Below are 17,936 nucleotides of genomic sequence, written 5' to 3' on the forward strand. Positions count from 1 at the left end.
TAACAAATTCATCCACCACGGAAATTGACAACTCATTCTTATGACTTCCTATCTAGCCAAGCTTTATAAACTATATATATAAAAAAAAAAAAAAAAAAAAAAGAATATTCGACTTCGGTGAACAACGTCGAATAGTGACTTTGATATTCGAATATTCAAATATTTGGTGAATGCCCTACTGTATATCACTGCATTGTCTGAAGGAATAATACGTTTAACTCTTATGTAACTGTACAAAATACCTAACAATAAAGTACAACCTTGAACCTTGAACCCTTGAACGATGAAATAAACTTTATTAATAAATTACCAACGTTTGGACATGTTACGTCTTCATCAGGGTATGAGTGTGGTTGCCCTGTGAGGGCAACCACACTCAGGGCGTCACAAGGGCCTTCATTATTTTATACTTTAGCTGGGATCACGATTTTTCAAAAAATAGCAGATCTACAAGCTCGCAGCGTGGCACTCGAGCTTGTATATCTGCTATTTTTCAATAGTTTTTGATTCATTGATTTCTTTATTGACACATTAGCATACACATAGCCAAAAGGATGAACATAAGAAAAGTAGTAGGCTTATTTCATTCCATCATGGTCCTTCTCAATACAATATAATACTAAAGTAATAAATAAAATCAACCAACAAACTCGTTTCCTACAGAGGATTGCCCCGATGGTCAATTTCAACACACTGAAGACCATAGCTGGTTGACTACGGAGTCCACGTATGGTATCGTGACGCCCCACAAGCCCTGAAGACTAAGCTCCAAACAGCCCAAAACAAACTAATTAGGGTCCTGCTTAACCTTCCCTATCAGACTCACCTCACCGCTACTCACCAGTTAAGAGTGGGGTGGCTCAGAGTTGATGACAGAGTACAACAACTTGCAATGGGCCTGGTGTACAAGATACACTACACCACTAAGATACCCAAGTACCTGGCAAAATACTTTAAAAACGTTAAGGATGTCCACAATTACAACACCAGAGGCAGTGCCACAGATCACGTTCAACCCAAAGTCAACTCAAACAAAGGGTCAAACTCGTTCTTCTGCTATACCACAAAAATGTGGAATTCCCTACCGATCACTAGCATCCTTTAAAATCGCTCTAAAAAAACATTTACAGGCAGCAGCCGTTCGCAACTGGTAAAACAAACCTAGCCCAGCCCTACCCTCCCCTGACCCTTCTTTGTACCCTCCCCTGACCCTTCTTCGTATATACTTACTGTTTGTTTAGACTTACTGTTTTTTTTTGTGCTTTCTTTTTTTTACCAACTATATTTACTGCATAGTACTGTGTTCTATTTGTCTGTCATTCAATGTTATATGAGATACTTTAATGGTTTCCTGTAGAAATAAGCTTAGTCTTTTCTAGGATCTCCTTTTAGTAGACCTTGTACCAGTGAACTGTACCATCATGAAACTGTACCTTTTCCTATGCAAACTCCTAATAAAGTCTCCAATCAATCAATCAATCAATCAATCAATCAATCAATCAATCAATCAATCAATCAATCATACAATAATACAATAACACAGTACAACAATATTCTCTAAAAGCATCTTACTGTTGCAAATGGGACATAGTTATAATTATGAACATTGTCTTTTTTCATTCTGCCATCTTTTGTGTGCAGATTTAAAAGTGTCCTTTGAGACTATGGATTTAAGTTTCCTATAGGAAGTCCATTCCACATAACGGCTGCTGAGTATAGGAACGTGCTCTTTCCCAGACCGCTGTTGAATTTGTATGGTACGACGTCAGTAGAGCTACCTCTGGTGTCATACCGATGGGTGTCTTTGACATTTACTAAATATTTGACCAGATACCTTGGTACCTCCCTGTTCTTAAAGGACAGCTTTGTTTTTTTACAACAAGGGTTCATATTTCAGATTGTAATTAGAGAAAAGAAAAGTGAGGGTTAAAATGTTTCCATTTGCTTCATTCTATTGTTTTATTGCGTTTACCGTGCTAAATGTGGGGCATGCGTACGTACGCATGGGGGCATGCGTACAAGTGGCTAAATATGTCTTTTTAGACACAATAAGCCAGCAGTTTCTTTATTGCTATTTACAGTAACACTTCTAGCCCCCATAAGTCACATCCAACCATGAAAGGTTGCGTTGTATCTTGGGAATGGGTTTATTCTGTGTAAAATGACATATTTAGCCACTTGTATGCGTGCCCCCAAACCAGTAGCGCGGGAAGGGGGGGGGCTACGGGGGCTAGAGCCCCCCCTGGTAGCTGGTCAGCCCCCCCTGAGCCCCCTCCAGTCGCATGAGCAGACTCAGTGCCGTTACCGAGTTATAGAATAGTAAATCTTCGTCCCCCCGACTTTCGGCACCTCCGCGCGGTCCAAGAAGATACAACCAAGCGCTCCCTACCTCCTTGCCCAACCCTGGCCCCCACCGTTGTGCTTAGGTTGCTAGGGAAACGGCAGATCTACCCGGAAGCAGTCTAGGTTTCAATCACAACGTGCGCGGTGCAGGAGTAAACACAGAAACATGATTACTTTATGGTGGACTGTGTGTTTTGCTTCATAAATTTGCAACACATCACTTTAATACCAAGGGATTATTGCATGACATCATGGACAGTTCATTCGCTATCAAGGATAAAGTGAGATTTTAACAAGGTAAGAAGATTGACTTTATAATGTGCTCTCTCTCTCTCTCTCTTTATCTCTCCCTTATTTGCAAAACTGTCTGGTCTGCCGCCGTGCAGACCCTAACCCTTTTCTGATGTGGGCTTTGCGCTGTCGTTTATTATTCTGCATGCCTGGGGGTTTTATATTTTTGAAACACACTGTTGGTGAAACAGAGCAGGGCATTGTAGTGTGTGTGTGTGTGTGTGTGTGTGTGTGTGTGTGTGTGTGTGTTGCCTGTCTGTCTGTGGCTCCTTGCTATACCATTGCGTGGGGGAAAATCACCGACCGAAACCGTAATAAAAGTCCCCCAAAACCGCTATAGAAATCACCCAAATCCGCCAAAAAAACGCAATTCTTTTTTTTTTGGCATTGTACTAAACACATCCTACTACTGTGTGTGTGTGTGTGTGTGTGTGTGTGTGTGTGTGTGTGTGTGTGTGTGTGTGTGTGTGTGTGTGTGTGTGTGTGTGTGTGTGTGTGTGTGTGGTGTGTGGGCTTGCAATACTATCTTTGTGGGGGCCCACAGGTGCCCACAAAGATAGTACAATCGGAGAAAAAGACCTTGTGGGGACAAATTTTAGTGTCCCACATGGCAAGGGTTAGGTTTAGGGGTTAGGTTAAGGGTTAGGGTTAGGGTTAGGGTTAGGGTTAGTGTGTGTGTGTGTGTGTGTGTGTGTGTGTGTGTGTGTGTGTGTGTGTGTGTGTGTGTGTGTGTGTGTGTGTGTGTGCATTTTGTTTTGCACGAAAAACATTCCTTGGGGCAAAAATGGACCCGATACAACTGTGAAAAGTGATGACTCATCATTAAACCATCGTTCTTTGGGGTGTTTTTGACCCAATGGATGTTTTTTGTGCAAAACAAATGCTTGCAATGGATTCAGAATAATTGCACCTAGTTAGACCCCTAACATGCTAAGCATATTATATAAAGCATACAGTATAGTGTAAGTGAACGAGACCCAGAATTACCCTAGCTGTCAAACATTTTGCTAGGGATGTTGAATAGACAGGAATAGTGTTTTTGTCTGAGGCTGCGCATGGTAACCATGGTAACCATGGTAACCGGGGGCAACCAGCCAGTCAAGCCTCACACCAGAGACGTGCAGAGAATGCCACGCGTTGTGAGCTTGGAGGTCTGCTATTTCCGCTGTTTGTCACCTCCACTGAACACTAAGCATAATCAAGTGAATACTGGAGATGTGGTGTAACGGCATGGATTTCTACACAGAGAGGGCAATTCTTTCAACATGAGATGCTGCATTCAAGTTCAGGAGAGTTTGGACAAGGCAATTCTCTTGAATGCTGCCTTCAGGTATGGCATGGAAAGAGGGGGCATTGGCATTTCTTTCACCATAGTAAAAACTGCATTCATGGTCTGGAGAGGACACTTTTTACAGACGGGTAAAAGGGCAGGGGCTCAAGCCCCCTTTGATGTCTATGTGTGCACGTGTCTTGTCCTCACGCTATAAATAGAACCCACACACACACACACACACACACACACACACACACACACACACACACACACACACACACACACACACACACACACACAGTGTCCTCAGACTGGCTGGCCCCTCCCCCACGGCTGGACCTGTGGTCAGATGCAAGCCAGAGTTTCTCCGTACAGTTTGGAGCATAATGTCACTATAGAGGTGGGACGTTCGCGAATGAACTGAGTCTTGGGTACTTTTAACTATTGAAAAATAGCAGATAATATGTAGATCTGCTATTTTTTGAAAAATCTAGATTTTTTTTCCCTTTTTTTTTCAGTGGTGCTCAGACTTTTTGATGTGAAGGACCCCCAAAATGATATGTATTTGGCCACGGATCCCCCATCTCAAAATATTTAGTTCCAGGGACCCCCCCGAGAAGCAAAATTTGAGTTACAAGTGTTCGCTGAAAAAATATATGAATTCAAAGATTTATGCACACGTTTTCACGACTTTTCAAAAATAGCAGATCTACAAGCTCGCAGCTGTGAGCTTGTAGATCTGCTATGTTTCAATAGCTAAAGTATAAAATAATTCCAGGACCCTAGTAACTCAGTCCACGTGGTCTGCAATCAGACTCTATTGGCTCAGAGCCGCTCAGAGCCCGCCCGTAGCTGCCGCTGATTGGTCCGGCCCGGGGCTTTACGAGCGTTATCAACTCCCACGAGAGATCTCAGATGGTAAAGTAGAGCGGTAGCCTACGCACTACTGCCACCATCTGACGCAAGTCAGGTTATCCCTCCACTGTTTCTGTTGATTTTCAAAAGTTAGACCCACCCCTCCTCCGTCTTGCATTGATTTCATTGGTTGGTGCAGCCAAGACACCGACAGAAAGAGGCGTGTCATATGCCAACTTCAGACCAAGAGAAGCAGTCAACTCAGAGAGTGGGCGGGTCTATTGGCTGGAGCCAGGCAACGGGCACCCTGGGGTGCCGTGACGGCAGTCCAGGGGTGCTGCGATAATATTCGATAATAATCGATAATATTTGGAATTTATTTGGAGTATCATTTTAAACTTGAAGTACAAAGTTATTTTCAATCAGTTATAACCAAAATGGCTGTTTTCCTCACAACATAATCTCTAAAATATGCTATAAATATAAGGTGCTGGGAGTGAAAATTGTGAATATCACTGTCAGGCAAAAACCTTGTATCTCCAAGTTTCAATAAGCCCTAAGTAGTGAAAATAGCAGATCTAAAAGCACACAACGCCTCGCAATGCGTGCTTGTAGATCGGCTATGTGCTTGTAGATCGGCTATTTTCACTATTTTAAATTGTTTTTAAAAAAAAATAATAACACAAAAAGAGAAGGTTCTGGACATACAAGGTGTCCACCTGACAACGACAATATAATGTAGGGGTGCCTCAGATGAAAAAAAATATTCATGGGGTGCCCTGAGACAAAAAAGTTTGGGAACCCCTGGTCTATCTTATGTACTTGCTTCTAAAAACGCACAAGTCTTCTAAGAAATGAATTACAAAGTAGGTTTTCTTTTTGATATTCATGCATTGCTGCTCACTCACGCTATCACAGCATTCCTCACAAAGTATGAACCATTTTCATACACTTTTCAGAAATAGTTAGATCTGCAAGCTCATAGGATGTGTTGCAATGTGACACATTGTGATGCAACGTGAATGCTATTCTCACTGTTTTTTAAATAGTGATACTGACCATAAATGCTAAATGGTTCATTTATATGGCACTTTTTATCAGAGGTGCTTGACAATGATACCGACATGATACTAACATGATACTGACCATGATACTGACCATGATACTGACCATGATACTGACCATGATACTGACCATGATACTGACATGATACTGACCATGATACTGACATGATACTGACATGATACTGACCATGATACTGACCATGATACTGACATGATACTGACCATGATACTGACATGATACTGACATGATACTGACCATGATACTGACCATGATACTGACCATGATACTGACATGATACTGACATGATACTGACCATGATACTGACATGATACTGACATGATACTGACCATGATACTGACCATGATACTGACATGATACTGACCATGATACTGACATGATACTGACCATGATACTGACCATGATACTGACCATGATACTGACCATGATACTGACCATGATACTGACATGATACTGACATGATACTGACCATGATACTGACATGATACTGACATGATACTGACCATGATACTGACCATGATACTGACATGATACTGACCATGATACTGACATGATACTGACCATGATACTGACATGATACTGACATGATACTGACCATGATACTGACCATGATACTGACATGATACTGACCATGATACTGACCATGATACTGACATGATACTGACATGATACTGACCATGATACTGACATGATACTGACCATGATACTGACATGATACTGACCATGATACTGACATGATACTGACCATGATACTGACATGATACTGACCATGATACTGACATGATACTGACCATGATACTGACATGATACTGACCATGATACTGACCATGATACTGACATGATACTGACATGATACTGACCATGATACTGACATGATACTGACATGATACTGACCATGATACTGACATGATACTGACATGATACTGACCATGATACTGACCATGATACTGACATGATACTGACATGATACTGACCATGATACTGACATGATACTGACCATGATACTGACATGATACTGACATGATACTGACATGAAACTGACATGATACTGACATGATACTGACCATGATACTGACATGATACTGACATGATACTGACATGATACTGACATGATACTGACCATGATACTGACCATGATACTGACCATGATACTGACCATGATACTGACATGATACTGACATGATACTGACCATGATACTGACATGATACTGACATGATACTGATATGATACTGACCATGATACTGACCATGATACTGACATGATACTGACCATGATACTGACATGATACTGACATGATACTGACCATGATACTGCGATGATACTGACCATGATACTGACCATAATACTGACATGATACTGACCATGATACTGACATGATACTGACATGATACTGATATGATACTGACCATGATACTGACCATGATACTGACGTGATACTGACCATGATACTGACATGATACTGACATGATACTGACCATGATACTGACATGATACTGACATGATACTGACCATGATACTGACATGATACTGACCATGATACAGGGGATATTAATCAAATCTGGGAATAAATGATTTACCAAGAAATGTCTCGAAGTGTCTGGTAACACATCTAACAAAGTTTGAAATTCAAAATCCCTAGTGGAGTTTTTGACAGCATACTGACAGTTTGGGTCCCATTAACTTGACTAAATAAATGTGCTTTAAGTAGCATGCGAGGGGTCAAACTGTGTTGTTTTCATGATTCTGAATCCATTGCAGAGGGAGGGCGAGCTCCCAAAGCGTCCGAATCCCATCCACGGTTTGGACGAGTCACAATGGCAGTAAGGGCGAGCGCCGAAAGCGTCCAATGCAATCCGGACGGATCGGACGCGTCATTTACAAGCTGCCATTGCAAGCATTTGTTTTGCACTAAAAAACATTCCTTGGGCTAAAAACGGCCCCCACACTAACGGCTTTATGAGGGTCCATGGCATGGAGGAGAGGTCAGCCCCTGACCTCTTGACCTCTTAGCGTGTACTTATAGCGTGTGTCATGGAATGTGTTAGCGGAGCGCTCCGTGTTCCACTGAACTCCTTCTCAAAGGTAAGTGAGTTCCTGTAACCTTCCACCCAGAGCCTTGCAACATCCCCCTTTATCTGGCATCCCAGATGTTATCTGCTGGGTACAATGCAGTGGTTCTACAACCAGTGGTCCAGGGACCCTCAGTGGCCCTGTGAACTTGTAGATCTGCTATTTTTGAAAAAGCATGATTTTTCAAGTCGTTGAATATATTTTTTTAAAACATTTGTAACTCAAATCTCTGCTTCTGGGGGCGTCCCTGGAACAAGCCAGGGGTCCGTGGGGCTTGACATGACAAACTTTGAGAACCACTGATTTAGAAGAAGGATTTAGAAGACATTTATAGAATCGGGTCAAAAATATTCAAAGACACAAATGTTCCAGATTTTTCAAAAATAGCAGATCTACAGGCTTGCAGCGCGGCACCGCTTGTATAGGTCAAGTGGTCTCTCTGAAAACGGTCTGAAACAGTCTGAAGCTCATGTCACAGTGTAATCTGCCCCTCGCCCCAACGACAACAGCTGACCAGTACAGTAAGTAGTCTAAGTAGGCCTACAGTCAATTAATTTGATTGGCTTATAATTGCGCATTCCCACAATGACTTCATAAAAATATTAACTCATGTTTTAAGATGACTTTTTAGTGACAGTAACCCTTTAATTAAAGTGGTTCAGATCTAGAGTGACACAGATTAGCGTCCAGGTCTAATCTCAGGTGCGTTATCATCATGCTTGGTATAATGCAAGTGGTCCTACAACCAGTGGTCCGGGGACCACCAGTGGTCCTTGAGGGTTCCAGGTGGTCCCCTGCTTATTGATGGAGAATGGACCCTTACAGATCTTTAACTCTTTGAGAGTGTAACAATGGAACCAAATGGGGTCCATTTGGTTCCATTTGTTACGCTCTCAAGAATGTTAAACATCAGCATTACTTCATTTACAAGAAGTCAACACAATTAAAGAATGTGGAAGAATTGATATTTTGATCATTTTCGATCAAGTCTCGTGTCTGAAGCCATGTTTCCATAAACTTATTCGAATTAGGGAAGCGAATTATCAGAAATGCGTCTCAAGACACAGCGAATTTAGCCTGTTTCCATTAAACTGATAAAATGCGATTCTTGGCAGATCCTGCCTGGGTCCGTCTGACCGACGTGCTGTAAATACTTCCCGCGGGCTTGCACACAGTGCACAGAGCTGGGATGGGGATGATTTTTTCAGACCGAGAGACGTGCATATGCGAGCTGCTGTGAGCTTGTAGATCGGGCACTTTTGGCACGTGCAACACGGTGTGATGACAAATTTAAATCATTGAATCAAATCGTATCGTATCTCCATGAATGAACCAATATCGCCCATGTATCGTATCGTTAACCATGTATCATGATGCGTATTGTATCGTTGTTAAAATGTATTGTTACACCCCTACTTAATAGAAATGAATAGCGCTGAATAGCAAATCTAAAAGCTCACAACATCACATATCTATTTTTGCTACTAAAAAAATGTAAATGTCTGTTGCCTGTAATTACATGCACACACAAAATAGGGAAGCCACAGTTTTTAATTAACATGGTAGCAGTAAGAAAACAAGTGTCTATAAGCGTTGATCTAAAAATCTAATTGAATCTGTCAAAAAAAAGGTCAGGAGACAGGAGTTCAGATAAAACAACAGGACATTTTATTTACTCCTTGGGTCAGTTTGATTGTACAATAATGAGTAACATGGTAGGACTGAGCAGCGTACGACAGACAGTGTGTCCCAACTTGTCTTTACAACTAGAACTACAGGATGTGAATAAAGTACATCACAGGATTTACAACAAGAATATCTTTCACTGTTACAATAACTTAAGAATGGACAGGTTGGGTATATAATAGCAGTGCTTCAGAATAAGGAATACAAACAATGTGCAGATTTGACAAACCGCGTAGCAAAATCTTGTAAATACTGTGCTTTTGGTCGTTATCTTTATGAAATAAACATCATTAATATTCTTCAGTTGTTTCTTTAGACCCATTAAAGGTAAGATAAGTGATACTTTTTGGTTAAAACAAAAGGTTTTTGTTGGAACGTTAAAGCTCTATATCGTACTCTATCATTGCTATTTGTTCAGTAACGGGTCTCCCCATCTGTTTAATAAACAGAAAATAGATTTTGCGGGGGGTTGCCAATTTCAGCCAATCAGTAAAAGCGTAGCCTACACATTTATCAGTTGAATTTTCATAGTGTTTCCGGTCTAATTTCACTTCCAATCTCCCTTGTTCATCTTGTATCCTGTATGCATTCTCCGTCCTGATTGAATAAAATTGGTATCCCGACCGGTAAATGCGCATTCTGTCAACTTAAGAGCTAGGGAGAAGCTTACTGAATAAATAATACTCAGAATATAGAGCTATTTAACACTTATTTTAACAAAACAACAAACAATAATAATAATGATAATTAATAATCACTTACTGTATCTTTAATCTGGCTAGACATTACAAACTCCTGATGTGAGTGCATGGTTTGTTGGTTATTGTCACTGGAAGACAAAACCGTTGCTTTAAAATAAAAAGTGTTGGAATGGATCCAATGTAGTGATTATTCAGTCACAAGCTCGTTAACTCTCAAATACCTGGAACGCACCCGAGTCGCGTTAGATTTTAACCACTTTAACCATTATTTTATGTTTTAACCATTAAAAAATAGCAGATATACAAGCTCACAGCGCGGCACCGAGTGCCGCGCTGCGAGCTTGTAGATCTGCTATTTTTGAAAAATCGTGAAAATGTGAGGACGTCTTTGAATATCTTTGACCCGATCTTTGACCCGACTTTTAAATCCTTCCTCTGAATCAGTGGTTCTTAAACTTTTCCATGTCACCCCCAAAATTAAATGTATTTGGCCACGGACCCCCATCTCAAAATATGTTGTTCCAGGGACCCCCCAGAAGCAGCGATTTGAGTTACAAAAGTTTGCTTTGGAAAATATATATTGAAACATTTGCACACATTTTCACGATTTTTCAAAAATAGCAGATCTACAAGCTCGCAGCGCGGCACTCGGTGCCGCGCTGTGAGCTTGTAGATCTGCTATTTTTCAATAGTTAAACAGTCAATAATCCTAGGCCTAAATGGGTTAATACTTTTCATTGGTTCAATATTCATGAATCCCACAGACAGACGTAACCACCTTCACTTTCAAAAGTATAAAAACAAAAACAAACAAATAGACAAGACAGCCGATCTACAAGCTCAGGACGCGGTGCGGCGCTGTGCATTGTGAGCTCCTAGATCGGCCGTCTTGGCGTAGCAGTGAATCAGCTCATTTGGTCGCGCAGCGTGCAATCTGCTCCATCTCAACTCTTCATCTCTGTCAGTTAAATTAAAGTTAAAAGAACCTGCTTTCTGTAGAAGACATAGAACTATACTTCACTTGACCCCTGGCTTGACCTTCATAAAAATAAAGTTGTGCTTTGACCTTTGTTTAAAATAATAAAAAATAAACATATTTGATTCATATAAAACAGAAAAGAAAACAGTACATGCTGTACATATATAATACCTTCATGGCTGAGATAGTTCACTCTAGTGCTGTCCTGTGCATCCACAGAAATGTACCGTGTATCTTTATCTTTAGCATCTTTAGAAGGAAAATAATCTTTGCTGACAACCGACCACAGTGTGGCCGACCGGCAACCAGCATCCCAAAACTCTAGGCTATAAGCCGCCATTTCACCAGGCAGCCTCCTGGATTTAATTGGATCGAAAAACATCTTATTTCTAGGCTGCTGGTCAAAGTGACTCATAGGGAAGAACTTCTCTATGACTTCCGCTGCTCCACCAGCATTCTATCTACATAGGACCTGGATAGGTGAATAGGTGAATAGTCTACTTGCCAGCCCATAGAGCCCCATTGTGAACCCGGACATATTGAGTACACCAAGGTTTTATGTTAGAAATGTTGAGTAAGGGTCCCCAGCATGTAGAAACTGCCGGATGCTAACTTGCATATGTTGAGCAATTTTCATAATTTGCATAATTAGCTTTAATTAGCATAATCCCCTATAATAATGGATAATGTGTCAAAAACTGATTGGCCGATTTGAACAATATTGGAGTGGTTTTGGGGGTTATTGAGGATGCTGAATCCATTTTCTAAATTCAAAATGGCAGTTTTAAACCGGAAATGGCCTTATACCAACTTAAAGTGGGGTGATTTTGATACTTTTCTGTTGATTTAAGTTGGTATATTGGCCATTTCCGGTTTAAAACGGCCATTTTGAATTTAGAAAATTTCAGAAATGGATTCAGCATTCTCAATAAACCCCAAAACCACTCCAATATTGTTCAAATCAGCCAATCAGTTTTTGACATATTATCCATTATTATGGGGGATTATGCTAAATAAATCGAATTGTGCAAATTATGAAAATTGCTCAACATATGCAAGTTAGCATCCAGCAGTTTCTAAATGCTGGGAACCCATACTCAACATTTCTAACATAAAACCTTGGTGTACTCAATATGCCAGGGTTCAGATTCTGGCAAGGGGACTAGAAACTGGAGCAGACTGACAAACCTGACTGCTAGTGGCCGGTAGCTGGTAGCCACAGATGATCCTTTCCAACTAGGTGCTAGTGGCCACTGGCCAGTGGCTGCTGGCTAGTGGTCGGTAAGCTACTCACGGCCAGTAGCCAGTGGCTAGCTGTTAGTGGTCGGTAGCCAGTCATGGTAGCCAGTGGCTGGTAGCTGGTGGCTAGTGGTTGGTAAGCCAGTGGCTAGCAGCTGGCAGGCTGGTAGCCAGTGGCTAGCTGTTAATGGTCCGTGATCATTTCCAACCCTGGTTTAGTTAACCTTGACCTCATCGTCTGTCATACTGTGTGTGTCTTTAAAACCACTTTGCTTTGTGCAGCAGTTCTCAAAGAGGGTCCCCAGCTAAATTACTGATAGTCAAGGAACCAAAATGGACCCGTCCATTTGGTTCCATTTGTACCCTCTCAAGAGTTTAATTAACATCAGATGGGGTCAGTGAGCTTAACGCATATCAAACTGGGGGACCTTGAAATTAAGACGTTTAAGAACCACTGGCTTTGTGGGATGAGACAGAGAACTGAATATCGAGGAAGAGATCAGTGTGACATGGGACAAAAGAACTGTCCCATGTCCCCGCTTGGGACAGTTCTCCTGAGTAGGGAGGGACATGGGACAGTTCTTCTAAGGCAGTGGTTCTCAACCTGTGGGTCGGGACCCCCAGGGGGGTCCCCAAACTATTTTAGGGGGTCCCCCGATGATTAACTTAACGTGCAACGTTGTTTTCTCACTCAACAGTAATCAAACCAATATAACGTTTAAGTGTATAGAGGGTAGGCATATATACAAGGACTTTTTAATACCTCTAAAATGACATATTAAACATTGGCCAAATTGTCAAATATTAGAGGCAGAAATGTGAAAATAGCCGATCTACATGCTCACAACGTCTCGTGTTGCGAGGCGTTGTGAGCATGTAGATCTGCTATTTTCACAATAGAGCCATGATATAAAAAATGTAATGCCTCAACTCTTAGTGCTTGTAGGGTGGAGGGGGGGTCCCCAGTTAAAATATGATTATTTTGGGGGTCACGGCCTGAAAAGGTTGAGAACCACTGTTCTAAGGAAGGGGGAGGGACGACGACATGGGAAAGGTCTTCAGAGGAGCGAGGGGGGACATGGGACAGTTCTTCTGTGGAAGGGGGCAGGGGACATGGGACAGTTCTTCTGTGGAAGGGGACAGGGGACATGAGACAGTTCTTCTGTGGAAGGGGACAGGGGACATGGGCCAGTTGGGGTTGGAGGCAGAGGGGGGGCAGGGGCTACGTGACCATGGAGGCGGAGACGATGTCCTTGAGGAGCTTGTTGAGGGCGGAGACCTTGTCCTCCAGCAGGAAGCTCTTCTTCTCGGCGCTCTTCTGCCTCTGCTCCGTCACCTGCAGGGCCTTCATCAGCTGGGAGTTCTCCACGTAGAGCTCCTTCAGCAGCACGCTTGACTTGGCGCTCTTCGACATCTGCAGCGAGACCCAAACAGTATGAAACATTAGCCCATTTAGGCCTGTGGTTATTTCATACTATAGCTATTGAGAAACTAGCAGATCTACAAGCTCACAGCACGCCACCAGGTATTTGCGGGAAGTTTGTGCAAATCTTTGAATATATGTATTTTTAAAGCGAACAATTTGTAACTCAAATTTAGCTTCTGGGGGTCCCTGGAACGAAATACTTTGAGATGGGGGTCCGTGGCCAAATACTTATAATTTTGCCGGTCCTTCACATGAAAAGGTTTGAGCACCACTGACATAGACAACAAAAAGAAGTTTATTTAGGGGACGATGGAAGATGGAATAAAGTCGGACAAGTACTAATAGCCTGGTTGCCCTACAATTAACTTGCTCGTTTTGTTAGCCAGTTCTGTGTTTTTCAGACATGCGACCAGAGGTGGCAGCACCGCTGCTAAGGGGTATGAGACTTCCGGGTGGTATAAACACAACGAATATGAGTGGGGAAAATAATGCACCGGATGACAGAATGAGCGATTTAAACTCTTTATTTCAACACCCCGCTTAGAATTTCCTCCACGCTTAAAGGAGTAGTTCACCACTTTTCAACCTGTCTTCATATAATAGGTCCTCACTAATGTTCATGAAAAAATATCACCATTTTTTTCTACTCAGTCCAAGTCTCCTAGGAGAGCTGTGGGAAGTTCAGAATCCATCGTCTTGTGACATCATCATTTTCCCCCAAAAAAAAATATATATATCAATATTTTTGAAAAGAATATTTAGATTTTTATTATCGCAAAGCCTGCAGTTTCTATAAGCTGGATTGGCAATCGATGATGTCACAAGACGATGGGTTTCTGACCTGCCCACAGCCCTCCTCTGAGAATAAATAAATAAATAAAAAATAAAAAGCTATTTTTGAGTGAGGACCAATTATATGAACATAGGTTGAAAAGTGGTGGAGTGACCCTTTAAGAAGTAAACACCTGAGAGACGGGTATGAGACCTTTATTTTTGGATGGCACTTGTCAGGAACCTCATGTCGGAGCTGTATAGCGGAGGGAGAGGTTCCAAAAGGAGCTAGTTTGTCATCTTCTGTCTGACGGTCTGCCCACCTGTTCTTTGAGCTGTGCCACCTTGTCCTGCAGGACCAGTCTGACGCTCTTCAGCTTCATGTCCACCTCATCCATCTGCTGCTGCATGCTGGACATGACCCGCTCATACTGCTCCTGCACACACACACACACGCACGCACACGCACACACACACACACACACACACACACACACACACACACACACACACACACACACACACACACACACACACACACACACACAGAAGGACGTGCAGAGAATGTTAGATAGGCAGGGTCTGAAATTTCTAAAAGGGCCTTTTGGTTAAAACATCGAAAATAGCAGACCTCCAAGCTGGTCGCGCTGCAATGCGTTGTGAGCTTGGAACTCGGCTCATGCTTGATTTCTACACATTTCTTGATTTCAATATAAGATGCTGCATTCAAGTTCAGGAGAGTTTGGACATAGCAATTCTGCCACCCAGGTGTGGAATTCCTTGACTACCTCCCTTAAAACATGTAGCTCGCTGGCATTCTTCAAAACCGCCCTGAAAACTCACCTTTCAGGAGGCCAGAGAAGGAGGTAGTTATCACTTCTCCCATAGACAGGCGAGAAGTGACTGACTCTACAAATGCCTTGAAAATCCTTCTAAGGGTTTTTGAAATACTGGCCTTTTCACGTCAAAGACCACCCAAAACTATAATGTATTTGGCCACGGACCCATATATAAATATTGATGTGGTTATGAATTTGCAGAATTTAGCAGCAGTCCAGTTCAGTGCCCAACAGAGGGCGGTGTAGAGCAGCAGTGCTTATGGTGGAACATGGCAGCAGAACAGAGGTGGTGCATAGAATATCTAAAAAATGATAACAGCACAAATTAGAGCACAATTCAGCACAAATCCAGCACTAAAGAATGACACCATTTTTATACTGTATATGTTTTCATCAAATGGGGTGCCAACTTCACGTTGGTGGCTGAGCTGTGTGGAGGCCTGCTGGAAGTCCTACAGTATGTACATTAGACCTATAGGGGTGTCGCACCAAATTCTGGGCCCTGGGTACAAGGATTCACTGCGGGCCCCCCATGAATGTTCTTCATAGGGGGAGGGGGTTTAACCCATTTATACTGGGAACGCATTCTTGTGTGCTTTAACTATTGAGGAATAGCAGATATACAAGCTCACAGCGCGGCACTCTAGAGCTTGTAGATCTGCTATTTTTTGAAAAATCGTGAAAATGTGCCTAAACTCTAAACTGTAAACTGAATATTTCAAACCCTTCTAAGGTTTTTTGAAAAACCTATGTATGTTAGTGGTGCTCAAACCTTTTCATGTGAAGGACCCCAAACATGATATGTATTTGGCCACGGACCCCCATCTCAAAATATTTAGTTTTGAGATGCAAATGTTCGCTTAAAAAATACATATTTTCAAAGATTTGCACACATTTTCACGACTTTTCAAAAATAGCAGTTTTCTGAAAAACTATATTATTACAAAATTAGCCTACAAAAACAAATATGTTGCTACATACTGTACATGTACTGTAATACACTAAAATGTGTTCCTGGCCTGAATGTGAAAGCATAAAATAAGGCACCTCCACCTTGGGCCCTAGTAACTCATTCCCCCCTTGTGACGCCCCTGTAGACCTACCTGCTGCAGGCTGAGCTGTGTGGAGGCCTGCTGGGCCTGGGAGCGCAGCGCCTCCTCCAGCCTGTGGCTCCTGCTGCTCTCCTCCTCCAGCCTGGAGCGGAGGAGCTCCAGCTGCTCCTGGGGGGCGCTGCCCGCCACCTCCCGCGCCTCCTGCAGCTCCCGCAGGTGGTGGGCCTGCACCAGGGACAGAGCCGTGTCCGCGCGCACCGCCTGGCCAAGGGGAGGGAGGGAGGGAGGGAGGGAGGAAGGTCACACTGGGGTTAAAGGAGTGGTTCACCCCCAAAATGATTTTTTTTGTCACATTCCAAAGACAATAATTTGATTACAATAAATTGACCCCCAATGATTCCGGGAATCAATGGGGGTAAATTTACTATAATGAATGCGACAAATACAAAAAAATATTATTGAACTCAAGTCTCCATGGTGTCATTTTGGGGGTGAACTAAATATTTAAGAGCAGGGGGGAAAATGTACTCAAATGTAAGCCCAATAACACTTGGGATGCCAAAAATGTCCAGCAACGTGATAAGAATTACCGCGGCGCAGCGCCATGGCCCCGTTATCACCGGCATATCCCATGATGCATCACGACTGCTGCGTTCGCCAACTCCCCCTTCCTCATTCACATCCATTTATCTGGATTTTTTCACCTTGCTTGTTTGGTCAAGACCGCGCCATGTTCTATGGACTGTATCTAACTCATGCATCGCCGCAGCCGGAATCAATGGGCCTACAAAGAGTCTCCTCAAAATTATTGGCTTAGGAATGCGACAAAAACAAAAGAAATATTATTGAACTCAAGTGAGTAATCGATAGGAAAAAAAGGTCATTTTGGGGGTGAACTACTCCTTTAAGGTGAGGCATTGAGGTTGTTTTGACATTCATTGAGGCGTTCATAGAATGAACAGGGCTGTTGGTTCTGACCTGGTCGTGGGCCTGAGTCCTGGCTGTCTGCAGGTGGTTCTGCTGAGAGCGCAGAGTGTTGCACTCCTGTTTCAGTGTGTGAAGCTCCTCTAGCTGGACCGACCACTCTGACAGCTGAGGACGCACACGCACACACACACACACACACACACACACACACACACACACACACACACACACACACACACACACACACACAGCCTGTTATTGATCAGCTAGCCATGATGATGACTAGAGATGTGCAACATAATCGATGGCAATATATGGCAATATGTTATTTCCCAATACTGTATCGATACTTCAGGCTGTAGTATCGCAATACTTTGAGAAAAATAAATCTGATCCCAGC

General features: G+C 42.6%; 1 protein-coding gene across 1 annotated transcript in view; it reads right to left on the bottom strand.

Moving 5' to 3' along the window:
* Window positions 1–13,743: 13,743 nt before the first annotated feature.
* The window catches only part of ninl (ninein-like), a gene marked incomplete at both ends in the record, with an annotated part of 135,787 nt that continues 131,594 nt past the window's right edge, over window positions 13,744–17,936 (bottom strand). The window contains 4 exons of the mRNA XM_080740901.1: window positions 13,744–13,935; window positions 15,042–15,155; window positions 16,661–16,870; window positions 17,588–17,701. Of these exons, the coding sequence (XP_080597027.1) occupies window positions 13,744–13,935; window positions 15,042–15,155; window positions 16,661–16,870; window positions 17,588–17,701 (630 nt within the window). The remainder of the gene's footprint in view (window positions 13,936–15,041; window positions 15,156–16,660; window positions 16,871–17,587; window positions 17,702–17,936) is intronic.

The sequence above is a fragment of the Nannobrachium achirus genome (assembly GCF_963921795.1).
Source record: "Nannobrachium achirus genome assembly, chromosome: 13".
Lineage (NCBI taxonomy): Eukaryota > Metazoa > Chordata > Actinopteri > Myctophiformes > Myctophidae > Nannobrachium > Nannobrachium achirus.